Genomic DNA, 22,862 nt, shown 5'->3' with positions numbered 1-22,862 from the left:
ATTTTACTATATTGTTATATTTAAGTTTCCACAGCAAATTAGCTCATAGACAAGTTATCTTACCGCTAGAGCTGCAAATGCACTCTGAAATGTCGGGCAAAGGTCAAACGGTGGTCTCTCTACCTCCATGGCCATCAGTAACAAAAAGCTTCTCCCACAGTACATATTTGGCAGCAGCGGGCCATGCCAACGGCAGAATGGAATCCAGCTCAATCTTCACTTGTTTTTGTCAACAGGCCAGCAGATATGGGCTCAAGGACTCAAAAGTAGATCCAGTATGGTGTGTAAGAAGGGGACACTATGAGATTCACTTTTCCATCTGTAACGATGCAGTAAGATCAGTACTACATTACAGAAATCTCAGGGGTCCACCTACTTTAATGCACCCTTATCACAATGGGGCAAAAATCCTTACAGAAAACACTGCAAAGTTGGGGAGGCCAATATCCCTTGTATAGAGGGGAGGGGGAGTAATTTTACAGTCAGAGCTGGCTTTTGCCAACTTTAGGCAGGAATGCAAAAGGGGAAGAGTTAGCAAATACTAGAGGTGTCAAAGTCACACAGACCTTTTTAGGTATTTTGCAATATACGACCCCACCACCACCACCATCCTGCAAACAAACAGTCTGGAGCACCTAACTCCCACTAACGTCAATGAGAGTTCTGCATGTTACGAGCGGCAGGCTCATACCTATGATTTTTTAAAAAAAAAAAATATTGGTAGACTTGCTATCTAAACAAATTATCCTACAGTGCAGGTACTGCCCAAAAATCCTAGTAGCGTGTCCTGATGAGAAGATGGCAGCCACCATATTAAAAGTGCAATCCCTAATTAAAACCTCAATAGGGAGAAGGGAAAGAGACTTGTTCTCCTGGCAAGAACATCCTATTCCTGGTTATTTTCTTATAGTTTATTTTTGTTATTAAAAGCTTACTTTTTCGGAGGTGATGGACATTGAAGTTTCTTGACATGCCCACAGCAGAGTCCCATTAAACACATTGGTATTTATGTTTTTATTTAGAAAAGGAGAATTCAGAAAGCTTTTCAGACCCACTTCCATTTGACAGACACATGTCTCTGCCAGTACAGCACAGCAGGCGTGCTTCAGATGTAAAGCAGGAATGATATTCTTAAAATTTGCAATGAATACTAACCATAGGAATGATGAAGTTTCACAAAATACAGGAAATGTTGCTATTAAATATTATTTAAGTCTTTAATTATACTTTAAAACAGGCATTTTATAAAAAGTAGTTCTATTATAGTGCTTTTGTAGTTAAAGGTCTGTCAACATTTCCATTTTAAACCTTCATTTCTAGGGGGTTTATAATGTGGTCATAAAAATTCATTGCAGGTTGGAACTTGGCATGCAGGGACTCAGCCTAGAAGCAATTTTTTTTTTTTTATTACCCAATTTGGTTTAAATTGGTTTGGCTGTTAAGCTATAGGTGTGTAAAAAATAAAAGTTTACTGGTTTCAGATGCCTTTTTCCCCTTATTATTCAAAATTAGCTTCCACCTGCCCACTTCCAAAAATACATTTTCAGTGAGAGGCGGGACCTGTTATTTCACTGCATTGACAATACAAGAGTTCCAATTCTTAATTTTTTTTTAAAAAAAAAGTCAATGCAATACTGAAAAACTAAAAAAAGGTACTATAAGCAACTTACTATGAACTCACATTTCTCAAGTCTCCAAGTGTTAACAGTATATAATGTACCATCTACTACTGTGTGTTTGGTATGTAGGTACTGGAAGTAGTAGGGGCCTTAATCTGAAAGAAAATACTTCTGTAAACCTGCATTCCAGTAACATACTAGAAGGATTTTAACCAAGACGTTTCTCTGTAGAATTTTATTTCTTTAGTTTTATTCAGCTATAGCAGTTTCAAACAAGGATAAGTGAGGTGGGAGGAAGACCGAGTTTATCCTGCTAGGAATCTTTCAAGGTATCCTCGGATGCTTCCTTGAAGAATTAATTTTTTTTAAAAGTTAGCAATGAAATTAGAATTTATGGTTCAGAACTTTAAGTCATTTAGGTGCAGCAGCAGCAATACAAGAGCTCACGATCAAGCGTACCACATATATGCACTGAGCAACAAAACCCATGCAAAAGAATGAAAGCTTGAAAATGGAATGAAGTTTTGCCTCTAAATTGTCGTATGTTTTGTTCAAGTTTGACCATTTATATCCAGAATTTTATTCAATATTTATCTGACAAGGGGACTGTCAGCTAAATAAAGATTTTAGTTAGTGAACATCACTCCAACAGGCTTATTGACACTTAGGCCTTGTCTACATCACACAGTTTTGTCAACAAAAGTCAGCTTTCGTTGACAAAAAACAGGGAGGTCTGTACACTGCAATGCTCCTTCTGCCGACAAAAAACTCTCCTGCTTTGCCGACAAAATAAAACCACCTCCATGAGAGGCTTAGAGCTTTGTGCGGCAAAGTTATATCGACAACGTGTCAGTGTAGACACTGCACTTGGTTACGTCTCTATAATTGGCCTCCAGGAGGCATCCCACAATGCTCATTTTGACCATTCTGGTCAGCAGTTTGAACTCTGCTACCCTGCACTCAGGTACACAGGCATCCATCCCTCTCCATTTAAAGGCCTGGGATTTTTTTAAATCCCACTTCCTGTTTTCTTGGCATGGACAGCTCACATCTGATCTTCCCAGCTGACTGTGGCAGCTCCACACAGCAAATGCTCCCCCACTTGGAGCACACCTGAGTTGTTGGATCTGCTGGCACTGTGGGGAGAGAAGGCTGTGCAGTACCAGTTCCACTCCAGCCATAGGAACTTTAATACCTATGGTCAGATTTCCCGTGACTTGTTGGATAAGGACTACGAACGGGACACACATCAGAGCCATGCAACGATAAAGGAGCTGAGGCAGACATACCAGAAAGCAAGGGAGACAAATCATTGCTCTGCCGTGGCCCCACACCGCTCCTGGCATGGCTCTGCGCACAGCCTCCACCCCCGGCCAATGGGAGCTGCGGGGGTGATGCTTGCAGGTGTGGGCATCGCACAGAGACCCGCTGTCCCTCTCTTCCCAAGGGGCACGCAGAGATGTGCCAGTAGCAGCCGGCCGCAGCTGCTTCCAGGAGCGGCATGGGGCCACAGCATGCAGGCAGCCTGCCTGAGCTGCCGGCTGGGAGCCGCCTGTGGTAAGTGCCTCCTGGCCAGAACCTGCACCTTGCACCCCCTCCCGCACCCCAACCCCAGGTCAGAACCTCCTCCTGCACCCAAATTCCCTCCCAGAGCCCACACCCCTCACCTGCACCCCAACACTCGCACCAGCCCAGAGCTCCCTCCTGCACTCAAACTCCCTCCATTAATATAGTAGAAATGTGCGGCCCATGATGACTTACCAAAATTCATCGAGTGGCTCCCCTGCGAAAATTACTGCCCACCCCGGTCTAGCCAGTCCCAGCAATCAGTCTCTAGCATGCATGATATGGAAGAGGAGAGCTCTGATAAGTGATCTTTTTTGAGTTGATGCTGTTCAGTTATATGAATTAACACAAGAACTAGGGGTCACCAAATGAAATTAATAGGCAGCAGGTTTAAAACAAATAAAAGGAAGTATTTCTTCACACAAAGCACAGTCAACCTGTAGAACTCCTTGCCAGAGGATGTTGTGATGGCCAAGACCATAACAGGGTTCAAAAAAGAACTAGATAAATTCATGGAGGATAGGTCCATCAATGGCAATTAGCCAGGATGGACAGGAATGGTGTCCCTAGCCTCTGTTTGCCAGAAGCTGGGAATGAGCGACAGGGGATGGATCACTTGATGATTCCCTGTTCTGTTCATTCCCTCTGGGGCACCTGGCACTGGCCATTGTCAGAAGACAGGATACTGGGCTAGATGGACTCTTGGTCTGACCCAGTAGGCCCATTCTTATGAGGCACAGCTGTCCTTTGCTTTGTATATTCTAGAAGAGGGTGAAGGGATAGCAATGCAAACACAGCTAGTCTTGTACATGTGCTTCACATTCCTCTGTGCAGCTAAACAGTGAAGCAGAACGGTGTTAATGCAAACAGATTTCATGGGAATCCTCCAGAGAGATCTCTAGGAAAAACTTTCCTGGAGGTACTTGCCAATCCTCTGCTGAAGATTCCTTGGCAGTGCTGCTTTGTTCCTTTCCCCATTCTAGGAAGCTTTCCCATGCCAATCAGCAATCACTTGTGCAGGGTGTGTTGTTAATTGGTATTTAATAAAACAAACTCTCTGAAAGATAAGCAATCTTTACTTGTCTCCTACATGTGGTTGTTGCTGCTGGTAGTAATATACATGGTCAATTTGATCATTTGCTGACTGCAAATCCCGGTCAGGAATCAGCACAATTTTTATGCAAGGCAGCAAGTTAACAAAGCATGGCAGAGTGATGTATAGAAAAAACACATTACTGGGTCTCATTGTCAAAATGGTGCCTCAAAGCCTCCCTGATTCGAATAGCCCCCCATTGTGCCCCTTTAATAGCCCTGGTATCTGGCTGGTCAAATTCAGCAGCCAGGCGATCTGCCTCCCTGCTCCACCGTGGGGGGAACTTTTAACCCTTAGCCTCACAAGTATTATGGAGTGTGCAGCACGCTGCTGTGACCACAGGAATATTTTCCTCTTTTAGGGCTAACCTGCCATAAAAGCAAACGTCAGCGCACTTTTAATCTGCCAAAGGCACAGTCTACGGTCATTCTGCACCTGCTCAGCCTATTGTTGAAGCGCTCCTTGCTGCTGTCCAGATTTCTCCTGTAAAGCTTCCATGAGCCACTAGAGCAAGTGGTACGCTGGGTCTCCCAGGATCACTATGGGCATTTCAACATCCCCCCAATTAATGGCCCTGCACATTTGAATTACCGCAGCCCCAATGGTCGACTTCCTGACTCCAAACTGATTCGCGACCGATCGGTAGCAGTCTGGAGTCGGCAGCTTCCAAACAGTGATCGCCACGCGCTTCTCCACTGAGAGGGCGGCTCTCATTTTGGTGTCCTTACTCCGCAGTGCTGCAGCAAGCTCCGCACACTGTTCCAGGATCGTGGCTTTCCACATCCGAAAGTCCTGTAGCCACTGCTCATCATCGCAGACCTGTGTAACAATGGGATCCTACACTCGGTGCTTGTTTCCCGAGCCCAAAAAGTGATGGTCCACTGTGTTCAGCTGCTCCGTGAATGCTAAAAAGTAATCTGGTGTTGTTTCTTTCCATGGCACACAGCAGGTCAAACAATTCTGATTCCTGTTCAGATTGGGTGCTCATGATATACTGCATGACCATCTGTGACTACAAAGCAGTGTGGGATCTATCCTTTCAGACAGAGATGTCAGACACACAGTAAAAACAGTGGCCATTGAAAAATGCCACAAAACGCAGTCAGAAACCCATGGAATGCTGGGACAGAAAGAACTCCATCACAGAACACTGAGCCTGCACCCATGATGCACTGCGACCCACTCTGCCTTCCCACAACTCCTAGCTGCAGAAGGTGGCAAGTAGCAGCGTGGGATAGCTCTGCTCTCTATTGATTCTAGAGCACCAATTCTGGATATGCTCTGCCGACAGAAGGAGCGTTGTGTGAACATGCACATGTAATCATCCCAGTTTTTGACTGTCAGCCTAATTTACAACAAAACTCTGTAGTGCAGACAAAGCCTCAGTCTCCTCTCCACATAAGCCACTCCCCTTGATCAGTGTGTTTTTATTTTAACTCCAGTCCTGCTCTGTTATAGAGATGCATGGTAATGACTCCACAGTTAGGGCTGGGTTATAAATGGGTGTAAATTCCTGTTTTCAATAAAAGTAGGTGGACAACTGGTGTGAAGAGTCACAGAGTTAGAAAATTCTAAGGACATAAAAACTTTGTAATTTGTTTGCTTTATCTTCATAAATGTTTATTGTTGCTAAAGACCTCTTAAAATGACCAGTCTACACAAAACCTGGTAGAGAGGTGGACCCTGAGGAGAACTGGTATAATGGGAAACTGTTTAAAAAAAAAAAAAAAAATCTGGACTCAGGGATATTTTTAGTTATTAATTTTATACAGGTTGAACCTCTCTAGTCCAGCACTCTCTGGTCCGGCAACATCCGTGGTCCGGCATGATTTTAGGTAGCTGGATGTCCGCTTATTGTGGGTGGGGCCAAGTTTCCCACAGTCCAGCAAAGTTTGTTTACAGCCGCCAGCCCTGGCTCTCCATGTTCTGTGGTGTTATTTAGTTCTAAATTTACCCCTAAATATGTCTTCTAAGAGACCAGCAAGCAGTGGAAGTGTTGGTAATGCTGCTAAGCATAAATTAATTAATGGAAATTCCTATCTCCTAGAACTGGAAGGGACCTTGAAAGGTCATCGAGTCCAGCCCCCTGCCTTCACTAGCAGGACCAAGTACTGATTTTGCCCCAAATCCCTAAGTAGCCCCCTCAAGGATTGAACTCACAACCCTGGGTTTAGCAGGCCAGTGCTCAAACCACTGAGCTATTCCTCCCCCCCCGTGTCATGTGTCAATATTGATACAGCAAAAGGTGGAATTGTTGCAGAAATTGGAAAAGGGCACATCGATATGTTGTTCTGTTTATTCACCTTGGCAAAATAAAAATAGAGAGAGACCCGCTCACTACAATACTGTGTTGACCTCCCATGGTTCAGCAAATTCTCTGGTTCGGCACCAGTCAGGTCCTGAGGGTGCTAGACAAGAGGTTCAACCTGTAATTGAATGCTGCTATGTGCTGTGCACGCATGCCTGATTAGTTGATGGGGCCAGTTGCACAGAGGCGTTATTGATGAGCCCAGGCACATACAACCTTCACCATGAGGAGCATTTCTCTCAGATTTTATTCTATCCACAGTTGCTGATGGATAAAATATTCTCCAACTGCACTCTACTACCACAGGTCTGCCTCCCACCCCCCAGTTAAACACTTAAAAAAAATAAAACCCAGAGGAAATTAATATACAAAACACTTCATTGTTCAGGCTTCACACACTATGCCTAACACAAACCCAGAACTTGAAAATTAAGCCATCTACTAGTATTTACCCGCTCTTCCTCCATGTTGTTGTGTATAGCAGTCCTAACTGCTTCATAATGGAGTTTTTTCCTGTATAGTTCATCTTAAGATTTCCCTACACTGGAGATTTCCAGCCACTGATGTACCTGCACCAGTACAAACCCTACTGTAGGCAGGCAAAGCCGTTCTTTGCATTGGTGCAGTTCACCCCCTACTCGGAATTGGGATAAGCTGTGCTGGTGCAGACAGTAGTTTATGCTGTCTACAGTGATGGCTTACACCAGTGGCTGTCATGGTGGCTGGAAACGGCACACCTCCAGGGCAGGCAAGGCTTTAGCACTCTACATATTCTATGCCACTGGAAATTCTGAAGCATGGAGGGGACAGATGGCCACTGGAAAGCCTCACAGAGAGACAAGAACCTTTTTTCTCTTTAATATCAGAGCTTGTACAACAGGAATAATCTATATTCATTTGTATTATACAGGCGATAAAACACACCTTAGCTTCAGTTCCACATTTAGCCAATCACAGAAGCCATTTGTTGCCTCGTATATTACAAAGCAATAGAGATTTAAGGGATAATGGTCATAGCGGCAGAGTATACAAAGCAATAAACTGCTTTTGAGGTTGGTTAAATGCCAAGCGATGCTGCAGCTTCAATGCCATAAACATTATTTCTATTATATGACAAGATAAGAGGATACAATAAGCCACAAAGAAGAAAAATCATTTTCCTGCCCTCCTGAAAGTTCTGGGCTTCTAGTTTCTTGGACTTTCCAGGGACATCACCTCAATGGTATGGGCTTAGAAGGGAATAAATTCTTAAATTAAGGGTGGGTTTAAGACCCAAACGATTGTGAGAGGAAATGGCTTGTATAAAAGTGATGATGAGATTCTCTAAGTGATGTGTCACTTAAAAATGAAATGTTCTGTTTTTCGGGGTGGTAACTGGCCGAAGTCCTCCTCCTTGTAGATTCTATTCAACATTATTGCATCTCCATTAAAACAGCTCTCTACTTTAGTCAACTGTTATGGACGAAGCATATTAATAATGACCTTCTTTCCATTATAACACTTCATAAAAATCCAAAAAGTGTGCAACCCTCACAGATAGCATTATAAAGGTGGAAGTAGTGAGAGGTACAGTCCATTATCAAACACACACACACACACACACACACACACACACACACACACACACCCCATTTCGCACCATCAATCCCGAATCTTGGAAGTGCTTTTAAGAGTTAGCTAAACATTTTTACATATTTTTATATAAAAGGGGAAAACAGGCACAGAAATTAAGTGACTTGCCTCAGGTCACAGTAAATCAGTGGCAGAACTGTGAACAGAATCCACGCCTTCCTCTCAGACCTTCGCCCTAGATGTCTAAGATGCTTAAACCTGGTAAAATCCTAACTTTTATTAATGAGTCAGTGCTGTATCATTATACATTTTTAGTCAATATCTTTCCACTGTAACGACAGCATTAAAGTTTATTGCTAACATTTAGTTCCAAAGGGTGTAGTTAATCACAGAGAGTGTATTTTAAACGGGGTTAGAAGACTATTTTAATAATCATTAGCTAGTGCATGACACCTTGCCCAACAGGACCTTTTGGATCCGTTTCACATTACGCACAACAAAAGCCTTACTCAAGGCACAGTTTTGCATCTACTATAATCAATACAGAGACTAACATGCTTCTTTAATTTTCTTTATTTCCTTCAGCGAGAGTGTTGCAGCCAAGGGACACATTCTTGTTTGTTCAACAGCTCCTCTTTCTGGCAACGAGAGAGGGGGTAAGCGGGGGGGGGGGGGGGGGAAAAAAAAAAAAAAAAACCAAAAAAAAAAAAAAAAAAAAAAAAAAAAAAAACACACACCACACACCAGATAAACGACCTTCAGCAGAATCTTTTTTAAAACGTATATGCAGCACATTTAGAACTCAGCTGGGTCACATCAGACTCACTGTTGGGAAGTAATCATGTACAGAATCCAAAAATAGCAGCCATTAAAGACCTAGCAACCAAAACATGTTTACATACCCACTGCAAGCTCACTAGTTTTGATTATATGGTGAGTATAGTAAGATCTTCTAATCTATTTTAGGTATCCACTCCCCTCATCTGCCTTTATCACAGCATTTTTCTAATTTCTATACAGAAGCAGTGGAGGGGAAGGGAAAACGAGCAAGAAAGGAAGTAAAGCGAGAGGCTGGTCACAACCACATAGGAAAAGAAGAGCCAACTGACAACTCATATAAGGAAGTCATGGACTTCTCCCTTTAGCAAAAACATGTGTGTGACTGGCTTCATCTCAGTTGTTCCAAGTCTGCTTTTCAGAGCTATTTGCATTGTTCTGCTTTCTCCTTTTCCCTCTTCTCCTGGGCTCACATGCTCTTTAATGCAGTGTTTCCAAATGCTGGGTCACTGAAGAGCATAAATGGAGTTCTGAATTGCAAATAAAACCAGCTTGTGGCTGTCTGCCCAGGGTCATATTTGCACAAATGCATGGATAAAGAAAGTTTTAAGCTGTTTGGTCTTGAAGTGTGTGTGAGAGAGAGAATAAATGGTGGGCAGAGGCCACCTGCAGCTAAGGGCCCGCCCTAGGTTGACCAGACATCCCGATATTAGGGGCTGTGTCTTATATATGCAACTATACCACCACCCCGGGGGGAAAGGGGGAAATGTTCCAATTTTTCCACCCTTGCTATCTTGTCACCCTAACTTACAGTCTCAGTTGAGGAATGGGTCACAGGACGAAAGATCAACTGATTCCATGGGACAAAAAAAACCAAACAAAAACAAACCAACAACCACCCAGGAATGGGAGCATGATTCTAAGATTTAAAACAAGGGAAAAGAATGGGACACGTGAACAGAGAACTCCAGGCAGCACCTACCGCCCTGCAAAGGAGTTCAAGGAGTCCGAGGACACTACCCAAAGGAACTCCGCCCAGCTATGCAAGAGAGTCACATATAGGGGCCCCTCAGTCACGGAGGCTCCCTCAAGCTTCCCCCTTCTGGTCTGACAGAGAGAGTGTTTTGGACAATGTTCAAAGGGAGCTGAGGAGGCAAACTCATGGCTTTTGGGGATCACAGATGGGGGGGGTGTACACAGGAAAAGATGGGGGGGTAAAGTGCAGCTGGGGGCTCTGAAGAAGCCAGGAAAAGAGGCTGTAAGCTGGCACACTGCAGGTAAGTGCACCAGGGTCTCGGACAGGTGCCTGATTGACAGCCCTGCAGACTGATGTTTAGAAAGTCGGCACTGCAGCAAGAAAAGCTTCATCTTCCAATGTCCCTCACCCCTGACCTGAAGGGACAGTCCTCCAGAGTGGAGAGAAGAGCCCCTCTCCTACATTCATCCATCCAATCCTTGGCCTCTGCTGCAACTGGCAATAACGGGACAATCACGGTCATACTGTGATGGTAACTTCTATAACCTTTCTATTGGGAGCTGGACTGAGGCTTATTTCATACAGGATATTGAATGTAGTTATTAGCTTCAATATTTTGAGTCGCAAGTTCTTTGGGGGCAGGAATTGTCTCTATTTCCTTGGGAAAGGTCTAGTTAGTACAATGCTGTAAGCAATATCATATTAATAGAATCTTGGACCCATGTTTTCAAACTTAAAGTTGGGCATCAAAATTAAAAGTACAGTAGCCTGATTTTCAAAAGGTGCTTTCCCCCACAGCTCCCACTGATTATATCAGGAGTTGTAGGTGCTCAGGATCTTTGAAAGGTTGGGCCATTTACCTAGCTGCCTACACAAAGATCTATATTTAGCTAACTACATTTGGAAACAGTGGTCCCAATTCTTAGGCAACTTGGGGACAAATTCACCCAGGGAATAAGTGGGTTCGATTATAATGGTAGCCACAGTTGAATTGACCCTCTATATTTGAGTATATGTTTACCTGAAGAAACCCTTGTCAAAGGTCAGGGTCTGGTGCCAGAAATGACAGCACATGCCATCAGAATTTGACCACTGAAAACAGTCTCCCTAAAGGGATGGTCCCCCAATTTCTACTATAAAAATCAAGTTATTAAAAGCTACCAACCAAGCTTACATACACCTGGGGAAGTGTAAGCCTACTGACCCCATATTTCCTTGTTTGCATTGAAAAAAAGATTGTCTATGGCAAAATTAACTTCAGCTGACATTCTGCCTCCCTAAATGCATTCAAAGTTGGATATTGACCTCCACATGGTCCCAGACCGTTGTCTATGCTTTCTCTGGGTTATTCACAAGCTGCATTCCACTGCAGAGGTGGCTGCATTTTAGTGGTGAATGCCATTCTTAGAGTTTGTAGAAGGCTTTAAAACCTTCAGGGTAAAGTGCACAACTGAAAATGATTAAAGGATTGGAAAACATGCCATACAGTGAAAGTCATGAACTCGATCTATTTAGCTTAACACAAAGATGACTTGATCAGAGTCTATATGTATCTACATTAGGAACAGAAAGAATAAGAAAGGGCTCTTTAATCTAGCTGAGAAATATATAAACAAGATCCAATGGCTAGAAGTTGAAGTGGACAAGTTTAAACTAGACATAAGGCGCACATTTTTAATAACGAGGGTAATTAACCATTGGAACAACTTACAAAAGGCTATGGTGGATTTTTTATTACTGGAAATTTTTCAATCAAGATTGGATGTTTTTCCTAGAAGATATGCTCTAGTTCTAACAGAATAAAATTCAGGGAAGTCCTATGGCTTGTGTTATACACATGGTCAGCAACATGATCACAGTGGTCCCTTCTAGGCTTATAGTGTATGCATCTTTCTATCGAGCAGGGGCTGTCTACTACTGTGTCTGTACAGCAGCTAGCACAATGGGGCTGCATTCTTGATTGGCCCTTAGGCACTGCTGTAATAAAAAAAAAAATAATAATATTGGTGTAAAGTTAACAATTCAACATTAGAGGGGTAGCGTGTTTGCTGTTTTTACAGATACAGACTAAGAGTCCTGTGGCACCTTATAGACTAACAGACGTATTGGAGCATGAGCTTTCATGGGTGAATACCCACTTCGTCAGATGCATGTCGCATCATGCATCCGACGAAGTGGGTATTCACCCATGAAAGCTCATGCTCCAATACGTCTGTTAGTCTATAAGGTGCCACAGGACTCTTTGCTAATTCAACATTAAAAATCAAGAATTGACAGAATTACACACAAGGAGGAGGAGGAGGATTCTCCTTGAACAATGAAAGAGGAAAAAAAGCAGCCCCCTTATAGCTTATTTGGGTGGGTTTTTAAAAATTATTTAGATAAGTTTTGGGTTGCTTCAGTTGCTTACGAATCTGATTTTAGAGTTATATAACTGACGTCTTCATGTCAGTGCTCAGATACAGCAAGTACAATTTATGATGACTTGCACAATTTCAGGAACAAAGGAGAGATAAAACAGGCTACAAAATCAAGTCCACATAAGGGCAGGATAAAAAAAAAATGCATCAGATTGGACTGATACTATAAATGTTCTTAAGCAAAAGAGACTAAAACACAGCAATTGCATATTTTTAAAAAAAGTCAAAGTATTTGGTTAGTGGATTAGATTTTTCCACTACACAAAGTAGCTGTATCAGATTATCATCATGTTGTCTTAAAGCACATGCCTCAAGGGTACAGAATTATCCCTTTTAATGTTCATCATGAAAGACCCAAAGAGGCATTAAAATATATTTAAAAAAAAAAAAAATTATGCTGTGGGGGTTCATCCAGGGAATTTGTTATGGCTCTTAAGTGTGTCAATCATAATAGTTTGGCAACCCATTTCCCTGACCATTAGGTAACAAAGTGGATATGAATCACTGAAGATCTGGTTAAAAGCCACAAACCATTTAGGGGCATGCCTGTTCACCCCTTCTGAAATTTTTGCACCATAACACATAGGCTTTTAATTCATTAGCCAACAGTAACTACAATAAGGAATTTATGTAGGATTTTACCTAGTCCCCTCTGGAATGGCTCAATAGTTCAAACATTTTATTTTTTAAAGGAAAAGTGAGAGTTGCCCAGATGGTATGGCAACAGGCGCGACAAAGGATCATGAGGCATTAGTGTTTTAATGAAGGGAAAGTGACACTGTCTGTTCTTAGAGGTTTGTTTTGCATTAAGTCAGACTTCAGGGAAGCACTAACAAGGGAGCGGGAATTGTCATGGACATTTACCAGTGCAGGCACAAAAAAAGTCTACTCACCTGTTCTTTATCACATGAAAAGAGGTACACCTTTACCTCGATATAATGCTACCCGATATAACACAAATTCGGACATAACGCGGTAAAGCAGTGCTCCGGTGGGGACAGGGCTGCGCACTCCGGTGGATCAAAGCAAGTTCGATATAACACGGTTTCACCTATAACATGGTAAGATTTTTTGACTCCCGAGGACAGCATTATATCGAGGTAGAGGTGTACTTTATTCACTCATAAAACGACACCCCCACCAACCCACCCCCCCACGCCAGCGAGCAAAAAAAAAAAAAAAAAAAGTTTTGCAAGGCTGCAACTAGCAGGTAACCTATGGAGGAAAAATCCCCCCCCCCTTTTTATTTTGAAAGCTCAAAATAGAATCTAGCAGTTTGGGGTTCACATAGCAGCAAACCATCAACTGTCACATTCTCAGCTGCCTTACGGAATATGCTATCACAGCTAACTCATCCTGACAGAGAAGGAATATCTGTCCTTTGGTTAAATAGCCTTGAATAAATGTGTGTAACGCTACCAGAAAACATTAACTGGAGATCAGCGTGTTTTTTCTGGGCTGTGTGGGTCTTATGAAAGACACCAGCAGAACAACAATATGGCACAAAGCAAGGCAGATTTCATTACTTTGTAGTGCCTGCACTTGCTCATAACTTGGATTTACACACTGCAAATCCTCCAATCTGATTACCTCCAGTGATCATGTAAAATGCTGGCTTTAAACTCTTTGCCTCAGTGATAAAAACAGACACTTTGATTCACAACAACACATTCGCAATAAAGTATACTGTAAAAGTACCTGTCCACAGCCGGGGGCATTGCACACAAACGGCCTGTCGTCTCCCATATTTCATATAGCTGGGCAAAGCTGAGGAGAAAGGAAAGAGGGATGGAAATTGTTAAATAACCTAAAAAATTCAAAATATCAGGAGCAGACTTAATTATATTCTTTTAAAGAGCGTAAGACTGCGGATATGGGGAAGAAGGGGGTTTCTGTGCCCCTAGATTACATGTACAGAAAAAGGAATTCATCCAGTCGGAGTTAAATGCTGAATTAACGTGACCCAGTAATTTTTGCATTTGCAAAGAGGAAATTTTGTCTAATAGTTAAAAGAGGAGCCATGGCAGCCTAGTCTAATGGTCAGGATAAGGGATATGTAGTCAGCACTCCAGGGTTCTTTCACGGCCTGGCCTTTCTGCTTTCTCCATCGTAGGGTATGTCTACACTGCAGCTGGGGCATGGGTAGACAGACATGGTAGCTCTGCTCAAATAAGTGCACTGAAAATAGCAGTGTAGCCAGGGGTAGCACAGGCTGTCACTCGGGCTAGCCACCTGATTACAAACCTGCCTGGACCCCCTGGATATCTCGAGCTGCCTCCCCGTGCTACTGCTACCCACACTGGGAAGAACTCTCCCAACTGCAGTGTAAACATACCCTCAGTATCCACCCCAAACCCCCATCTGTAAATGGCGACTGTACCTACATGTCTCACAGTAGGACTGTGAGAAATAATAAACATCTGCAAAATACTCCTGTATCCTCAGATGGAAGGTACTAGAGAAAAGCAAAGTATTAATCCAACTGTTTATTTTCTTCATTGATTTTTAATATAGTATACAAAGCATGTACACACACACACACACACACACACACACACACACACACACACGTTCTACAGAAAAACGCGCTACCCAGGAGCGGTTAGATAAATCGAGTCTGCTCTGCATACAAGTTATATTTTCAATGGGAGAGAACTAAAATTTGTCATTTAATTAATTAAGGGATTATAGGAGTGGTGCTCCATTTTACAAGGCAATAATCTGGCTCCCTAGTGGGTAAACTACATGGCTGATGGCAAGGGTAGTTTATCACAGATTATAGCCAAGGATAACAAAGCACTCTGTCCTATTATGCTACAAGTGAAGCTATTCTTATTAATAAAAAATAAGAGTAAATAAAGTAACCCCCACCACCTCAAATTCTAGAAATAATGGTTCCATCCACCCACTGATATTTTTATAGCTGGATTTTAAAAAGCTATAATAAAGAAAATGTTATCTCTTCAGGGGGTTTACTGTGTGAACGTGTTCTGACTGTTCATTTTGCTTCCAGTCTCTCTCTCTCCCCGAGTTACGCTCTTGGCTGCAGAAAGCCGACATGCATCGCTGGAGCCAAGAACAGAAATGGAACCAGAATGCAGCCAAAATTAGTTCATAAAAAAAAAGTACACACTTTTTGTTTAGATTTTAAAATTTCTAACCATGTAAAAACACCTCAGTAGTACTGAGAGGGTGGAGAGAGTTATTTTTAGGAACTATATGGAAAGTACTCTAGTGGTGCAGCAAAACAAGCCTTGGGGGGTATGTGGGAGAAGTTTGCATTTTAATGGGGGCTAAAGATGGCTTAGGGGTGTAAAGTAATAGCATATCTGAAAGGACTGATGAGATGTGGAGCTTTTCCCTCCCTAGAGTGCTTGATCAAATCTCGCCCAAGTTGGTCCTGGCTAAAAACTGTTCCGTTTAGCAGCCTGTGTGAAATGAGTGGATTGCAATTCTGTTCTTTCTAAAGCGTATCTACAAAGTCTGCTATCACAATTTGGACTACGTTTAGATTTATTAAGCAAATGAACTCTAGGCGCTATATAAACATAAAAAACAATGGGTAAATAGCCTCCAAACAAAAATATAATGGACTGGCAACAAGGGTGCTTCATAATTTGCACATAAAATGAGGTTAACCACAAATATTAGCTCCCCCACACACACCTTCCAGAAAACTCAGGAAGTTAAATGGGCCTTGCAGAGTGCACTGAAGGTTAGTTAATAAGCTTAAAAGATCCTAGAGGAAGCAGATTGGCTTGGGATTTTGTTTGTGGTTGGGGAAGGAGAACAGTTCCAATGGCAATGGTCCCTCACAGAAAATGACTGCTAGCAAGCAGTCCCTCCTTCAGAAACCACAGGATTGTCAGCTCAGAGACTTCTCCTGATCAGAAAAACCCCATAAGAGACTCAGCTGGGAAGCAAACTGCTTAAGACTTTATAAATCAACAACAACCACCACCACCAACATTATCTTAAATTGTACCTGTAAATTAATATAGATCCTGGAGCACCATCATAGCACAAAGCAGGAGTTCTCTCATGGATCTGAAGATTATGGCCTAGAGAGCTCCTGACAGTGATCTAATCTCGAGTGGCAAAGGCATGGCAGATAACAGCAAGAGGAGTATCTAAAATATGTCAGAAGCCTCAACAAGCACAGATGGGGGAAGGGGGGAGAAAGAGAACAAACCAGTCTCGGCCACATCTGTCTAAGATTCCAACTCAGACCCCAAATTGTTAACTTGAGAAACCAAAAGGTGAGTGCACTCCCTCTAATCAAGGGGGCTGATCTCCACCACTTTGAGTTTCTAACCAGAGTCTACAAACATCACCACAATCTTCTCCAGACTGATCTTCAGCCAGCTAGCCCTCATTCTAGACCTAATCTCATTCAGGCATTGGGTAAAATCACTCACATGCATCAGATGACACCACAAAATGGAGATATAGATGTGGGTGTTATCAACAGGGGTGTTAACAACATATTGAAAGCAGGATAAGTCCATGCTTCTTCAATAACTAAGATGTATACAAAGCCTTCAAACAGGAGGAATGACAAGGTCAAATGACGCAGTAACGTGCATGTCTGCCCCATGCTCATTCACTCAGAACAACTCTCTGAAATCTAGAAAGAAAGGAGCAAAGCGACCAGACAAACTCCATTAGCCCCAGCTAAGGACCAGAACCATCTCCCCAGAACCTTATGGTCAGCTGTATCAAAGGAAGCAGATGGATCTAAAAAAAGCCAACATGGTCAATTTATCTTTGATTTCTTCCTTTAGATGGATAATGCAACTGATGCGGTTTCTGTACCATAACCAGATCAGAAATCTAACTGGAGTGAAGGAAAAGTTAAGACTCCCTCCAAATCCTGCTAGAATTGCTTTGTCACCACCTTTCCCAGAAGAAGGTAAATTTTGAAACACGATGGTAATTTGGAAGGACTAACAGCATCAAGAGATGGTGTACTAAGACAAGACCTAACAATTGCCTATTCAAAGGAAGCTGGTACTCTGTTCTCCCAAAAGGATGTGATGGTATTCACCAAGCATAGTCCCAGTATATCCAGCTGTTTTTTACCAACCAGGAAAGACATAGGTCCAACATGCAGTCCAAAGACTCCTCAGTACCTCCAGACATCAGGTCAGCAACCATTTTAGTGCTGTCTATGGACTCAACCCAAAACTGCACATCAGGTATTCCAGATTTCTAATCCCTGGTTAGACAATAACTTGTGTGGTCTTTGACAAGTTGATTCCCATCTTCATGCTTCAATTTCTCCATTTGTAAAAGGAGACACTCTGTGAAGCAAGGGATGGTTAACGATTAATGTTTAAACATCACTTTGAAGATGTAAACTGCTATGATTGTCAAGTCTTCAAGCTGTTAATCTCAGCACCAAGGACTGTATGCCTATGGAGACTATGCTCCCCTCTCTGAGAGCCAGGGGTTAGGTACACTGGTGAGGCTGCGTATGAGGGGAGATTGCATTGTCAAGACACCATGGGGAGTGAAGTCCTCTGTCAGTCCAGTGGTGAATTTCATCAGCAATTTTAAAACAGCAGGTTTTGGAGCTATTAAACCATTGAAGAAAGAGCAATCATGTTGTGATAACAGGAGAATGGCAGACAAGGAATGAATGAAACGGTGGCATTAGTTATCTTTTAAAGTTTTGCAAAAATCCACCTTAAAAAAAGGTGAAGTTACTGAATGGTGAAAGGGTGAAGACTTATGAAGTTAAAACTTCAACACAGTTTGGGGGTTTAAATGGAGCTGCATGGTGTACTTAGCTAGGAGAAGTGATTTTTCTAATAAAAAGTCTATTAAATTTGCAGGATAATAAGAAGGGCTGCTCTAATTTACAAGGCAAAAATCCTTACTTTTCCTTAATTAATGTAATGTCAGACATCTGTCACTTAAACAGCTTGTTTCCTCCACCAATACTTAAGATTTTGGGACTCTCTTCATTTGGTATTTATGCTTCCAGTTCACATAAAAGCGGTTTGTGACATTAAAAAAAAAAAAAAGAATCAGCAGACACTCTTGTGGCTTTGATAAAACTAATCAAAACTGAGGAAAAAACAACCACCATATTTCAGGTTTCCCCCCCAGACACTTCTGACAGTGTAACAAGCAGCTCTGTTTAAAAATTTGAAGACTTGTGCACTATGAGAATTGCAGTTAACGGATCTTGCAAGATATTAGGAGAATTCATTTTGTCCCTCAAAAACTATTAACTGCTCACTCACTAAGAACAATAACCTGCATGTTAATACATGTACAGAGATTTATATCACATTTAGTCAGGATAAATTGCTTCAATAAACTCTATTCTTAAGAAAAAGACAGAATAAGCAGATGACTGGATACTGGGAGAACAGCATTTTTATTCCTTTTTCCACAGCCCCAGGACCATATTTTGCTGTTTTGATTATTTTTAGCATGTTTGAAAACACAACGTAAAGCAAAGAATTAGATTACTGAATCATTCTTTAAAATTCTGTCAGTGCACTTCTGAAGAGCATCTGCCACCTCATGGAAAGTTTTGGGAAAAAACAAAAATAAAAAAGACATTCTACTGAGGGCATGGCTACACTTGTGAGTTAGAGCACATTAAAGCAGCCCAGTGCACTCTAACTCACAACCCGCCTACACTGGCGGGGCACGTAGAGCGCTCTGACTCCGTGGCTAGTGCGCCCCGGTACTCCACCTCAGTGAGTAGAATAATGTTTGATGCGCCCCTGCTGGAGCGCCGCAGCCTGTTAATGCGCTCCAATCGGCCTCCAGAAGTGTCCCACAATGCCTGTTCTAGCCACTCTGGTCATCAGTTTGAACTCTACTGCCCTGCCCTCAGCTGACCAACCATCAGACCCGCCATTTAAATTCTCTGGGAATTTTGAAAATCCCCTTCCTGTTTGCTCAGCCAGGCATGGAGTGCTCTCAGCGAATCTTTCCAGGTGACCATGCCTCTACGCGCCAGGCGATCCCCAGTATGGAGCAATGGTGAGGTGCTGGACCTCATCAGTGTTTGGGGGAGGAAGCTGTCCAGTCCCAGCTGTGCTCCAGCCGTAGGAATTACAATACCTTCAGGCAGATATCAAGGGACATGATGGAAAGGGGCCATGACCGGGACACTCTGCAGTGCAGGGTTTAAGTGAAGGAGCTACCGCAAAGCCCACAAGGCAAACAGCCGCTCCGGTGCTGTCCCCACGACTTGCCACTTTTACAAACAGCTGGACGTGATACTTGGGGGTGACCCCACCTCTACTCCAAGTACCACCATGGACACTTCAGAGCCCAGTCTAACAAGGCAGGAGGAGGAGGAGGAGCAGCAAAGCAGGAGCAAGGGTGCTGAGGAGGGGGAAGACACCCCAGCATCCCTAGATGCATGCAGCCAGGACCTGTTCTCAAGCCAGGAGGAAGGTAGCCAGTCATGGCGGCTGGTGCTTGGGGAAGGACAAAGATCAGAGGAGGTTCCCGGTAAGCGGCTTTTATTTTGGGAAGGAAGTTATTCGGTGCGGGCTCTTGGGGTGAGGAGGGTTAGGGCTGCACGCACGCCTAGATGCAGAATAGGGCATTGATGTGCTCTCTCACATCGCGGTAACCGGACTCAGTGATCTCTTCAAAGGTCTCAGCCAGAACTTGGGCAATGTGCTTGTGCGGGTTTCGTGGGAGAACCACTGTGGTCCTTGTCCCAGTCAGGCTAACATGTCTGCACCACTGTGCCATGAGGGGCGGGGGGAACCATTGCTGCACACAGGCAAGCTGCATATGGGCCAGGGTGGAAGCTGACGGTAGTAGTCTCGCTTGCTTCCCAGGTCACCCTCAGCAGCGAGATATCTTCCAGGACGAACCCCTGTGGAAAATGTGGGGATAGTGTTCAGTATAGGGGCCCCCTGCAGCTGTTGGCTCTCCCCAAGGCACAGAAACCCACAGGACAGTACAGCCATGGAAGAATCAGTCCCCCTTGACCCTGTGCTTATTCACCATTTTGGGGTTCCTGTGGGTTATGTGCGCTCACTTGGGGACGGGCAAATTAGGTTATTGTGTAGACTGTGCTTGCCCTCCTTAAGTACGGGGGAATCATTGCTCTGTCTGGTGTGAACAATGCTGCTTCTGTTAAGTGTTGCATTTTGCCTTTACAGATGCAACCTTGAGATCTCAGCCGTCCGTGTTATCACTGGCTGAGAGGCTGCGAAGAATCAGGAAGAGGCCACGTAGAAGCAAAGAGGACATGCTGCATGAAGTCAGGCAGCACCCCTTTAATGAAAATCAAAAAGTGCAGGAGTGGCGGGAGAGTGAAAGCAGGGTCTGCCAGCAGAATGCGGAGTGCCGGCACCAAAGCACGGAGCGGCTGATAAGCATCATGGAGTGCCAAGCGGACTCGATCCAGGCGCTTGTACCCATGCAGGCGGAGCACTACTGCACCCTCCCCCCCCCCACTGCAGCCCTTGTCCCAAAACTCTTTCCCTTGTGCCCCCATGTCACCTCCAACCCACTTTCCCAAACATCTGGGTTCTTATCACCACCAGCTGCCTCCAACACCTGTAGCTTCACCACCCAGCCCTGAAAACTATGACCCTTACCCACTGCACTCAACCCCCATCACCATGCAGTATAGTCATCCTGAAGTGCAGCACTCATTGCACAGCACTACAAACAGGAAGGCTGAGTATGATAACAGGACATACGCAAATCTGAGATTGTACCGTTCCCCACCCCACCCCCTTGCCCTGTTTCCCAAACAGTTGTGTTTCTTTTCAATAAATGGATTTTTTTGCTTTGAAAACATTCTTTATTATTGCATACAGTAAAAGCTACCTTAGCCCAGGAAAGCAACAGGCACTGCAAGTCAGTGCATCATACGTAGCAAACACAGATTCCTACTAACATTGGAACCACTGCACTTCACTCCCATGTGGGGCACCAGACATTAATGGTGGCTTTCAGCCTCAAACTGCTCCCTCAAGGCATCCCTAATCCTTGCAGCCCTGTGCTGGGCCCCTCTAATAGCCCTGCTCTCTGGCTGTTCAAATTCAGGTGTTGAACCTCCGAGTTCCATGCTTGAGTGACTCTTTCACCCTCCCCTTCCCAAATATTATGGAGGGTACAGCACGCGGATATAACCGCGGGGATGCTGTTATCGGCCAGGTCCAGCTTCCCGTATAGAGAGCACCAGCGGCTCTTTAAACGGCCAAAAGCACACTCCACAGTCATTCTGCACCGGCTCAGCCTGTTGTTGAACCGCTTCTTGCTGCTGTCAAGGCTCCCTGTGTAGGGTTTCAAGAGCACGGCATTAAAGGGTAGGCAGGGTCTCCAAGAATCACAATGGGCATTTGAACTTCCCCTACAGTGATCTTCTGGTCTGGGGAAAAAAAGTCTCGACTTGCAGCTTCCTGAACAGGCCAGTGTTCCGAAAGTTGCGTGCGTCATGCACCTTTCCGAGCCAGCCTGCGTTAACGTCAACGAAACGCCCACGGTGATCCACAAGCGCCTGGAGAACCATAGAGAAATAGCCCTTCTGATTAACGTACTCGGAGGCTAGATGGGCTGGTGCCAGAATTGGAATATGTGTCCCATCTATTGCCCCTCCGCAGTTAGGGAAACCCATTTGTGCAAAGCCAGCCACAATGTCACGCACGTTACCCAGAGTCACTGTTCTTCTGAGCAGGATGCCATTAATGGCCCTGCAAACTCGGTCAACTTCCCCACTCCAAAACTGGTTAGCGACCGATCAGTAGCTGTCTGGATTTGCCATTTTCCAGATTGCAATAGCCAGCCGCTTCTCCACCGTCAGGGCAGCTCTCAATCTCGTGTCCTTGCGACGCAGGGTGGGGGCGAGCTCATCACACAGTCCCATGAAAGTGGCTTTTCTCATCCAAAAGTTCTGCAGCCAGCCACTGTTCGTCATCCCAGACTTGCATGACGATGTGATCCCACCACTCGGTGCTTGTTTCCCGAGCCCAAAAGTGCTGTTCCACGGTGGTGAGCATGTCTGTGAATGCCACAAGCAATCTCGTGCCGTATGCATTACTCGAGTCGATATCATCGTCGGAGGCCTGTCACTTTGGATCTTAAGGAATAACTCGACTGCCAAATAATGATGTGCTGGCGAGACTCGTCAGCATATTCCTCAGCAGTTCGGGCTCCATTCCCGCAGACCGAAAGGGAAGACAGAGCGCACAGTACAAAAAACATTGAAAGATGGTGCCAATTGTGGATGGAAGCAGAGGGATTGCTGGGATGTGAACCGATGCATCAAGACTGAGGGGAAAAACAACTGAGGAGACTTGGCAGTTTTTCAAAGGGACACTATTAAGGGCCCAAAAGCAAGCTATATAAAAGGGAAACAAGAATACATTAGAAGCAAGAGGAAGACCAAAGACAGGGTAGGCCCACTGCTCAGTGAAGAGGGAGAAACAGTAAAAGGAAACTTGGAAATGGCAGAGATGCTTAATGACTTCTTTGTTTCGGTCTTCACTGAGAAGTCTGAAGGAATGCCTAACATAGTGAATGCTAATGGGAAGGG

The 22,862-nt window shown here is 43.9% G+C and overlaps 1 protein-coding gene across 1 annotated transcript in view; it reads right to left on the bottom strand.

Annotated features, from left to right (window-relative positions):
- Nucleotides 1–22,862, bottom strand: part of ATF7 (activating transcription factor 7) — a 104,637-nt gene that overhangs the window by 56,035 nt on the left and 25,740 nt on the right. The window contains exon 2 of the mRNA XM_029913736.1: nt 14,030–14,098. Coding sequence (XP_029769596.1) covers nt 14,030–14,077 — 48 coding nt within the window. The 5' untranslated portion in view covers nt 14,078–14,098. The remainder of the gene's footprint in view (nt 1–14,029; nt 14,099–22,862) is intronic.

This window comes from Terrapene carolina, unplaced genomic scaffold (genome assembly GCF_002925995.2).
Source record: "Terrapene carolina triunguis isolate 2854851 unplaced genomic scaffold, T_m_triunguis-2.0 Scaffold836, whole genome shotgun sequence".
NCBI classification, from domain to species: Eukaryota; Metazoa; Chordata; order Testudines; family Emydidae; genus Terrapene; species Terrapene triunguis.
Note: the sequence above shows the minus strand (reverse complement) of the source record. Positions and strands in the feature narration are given on the sequence as shown.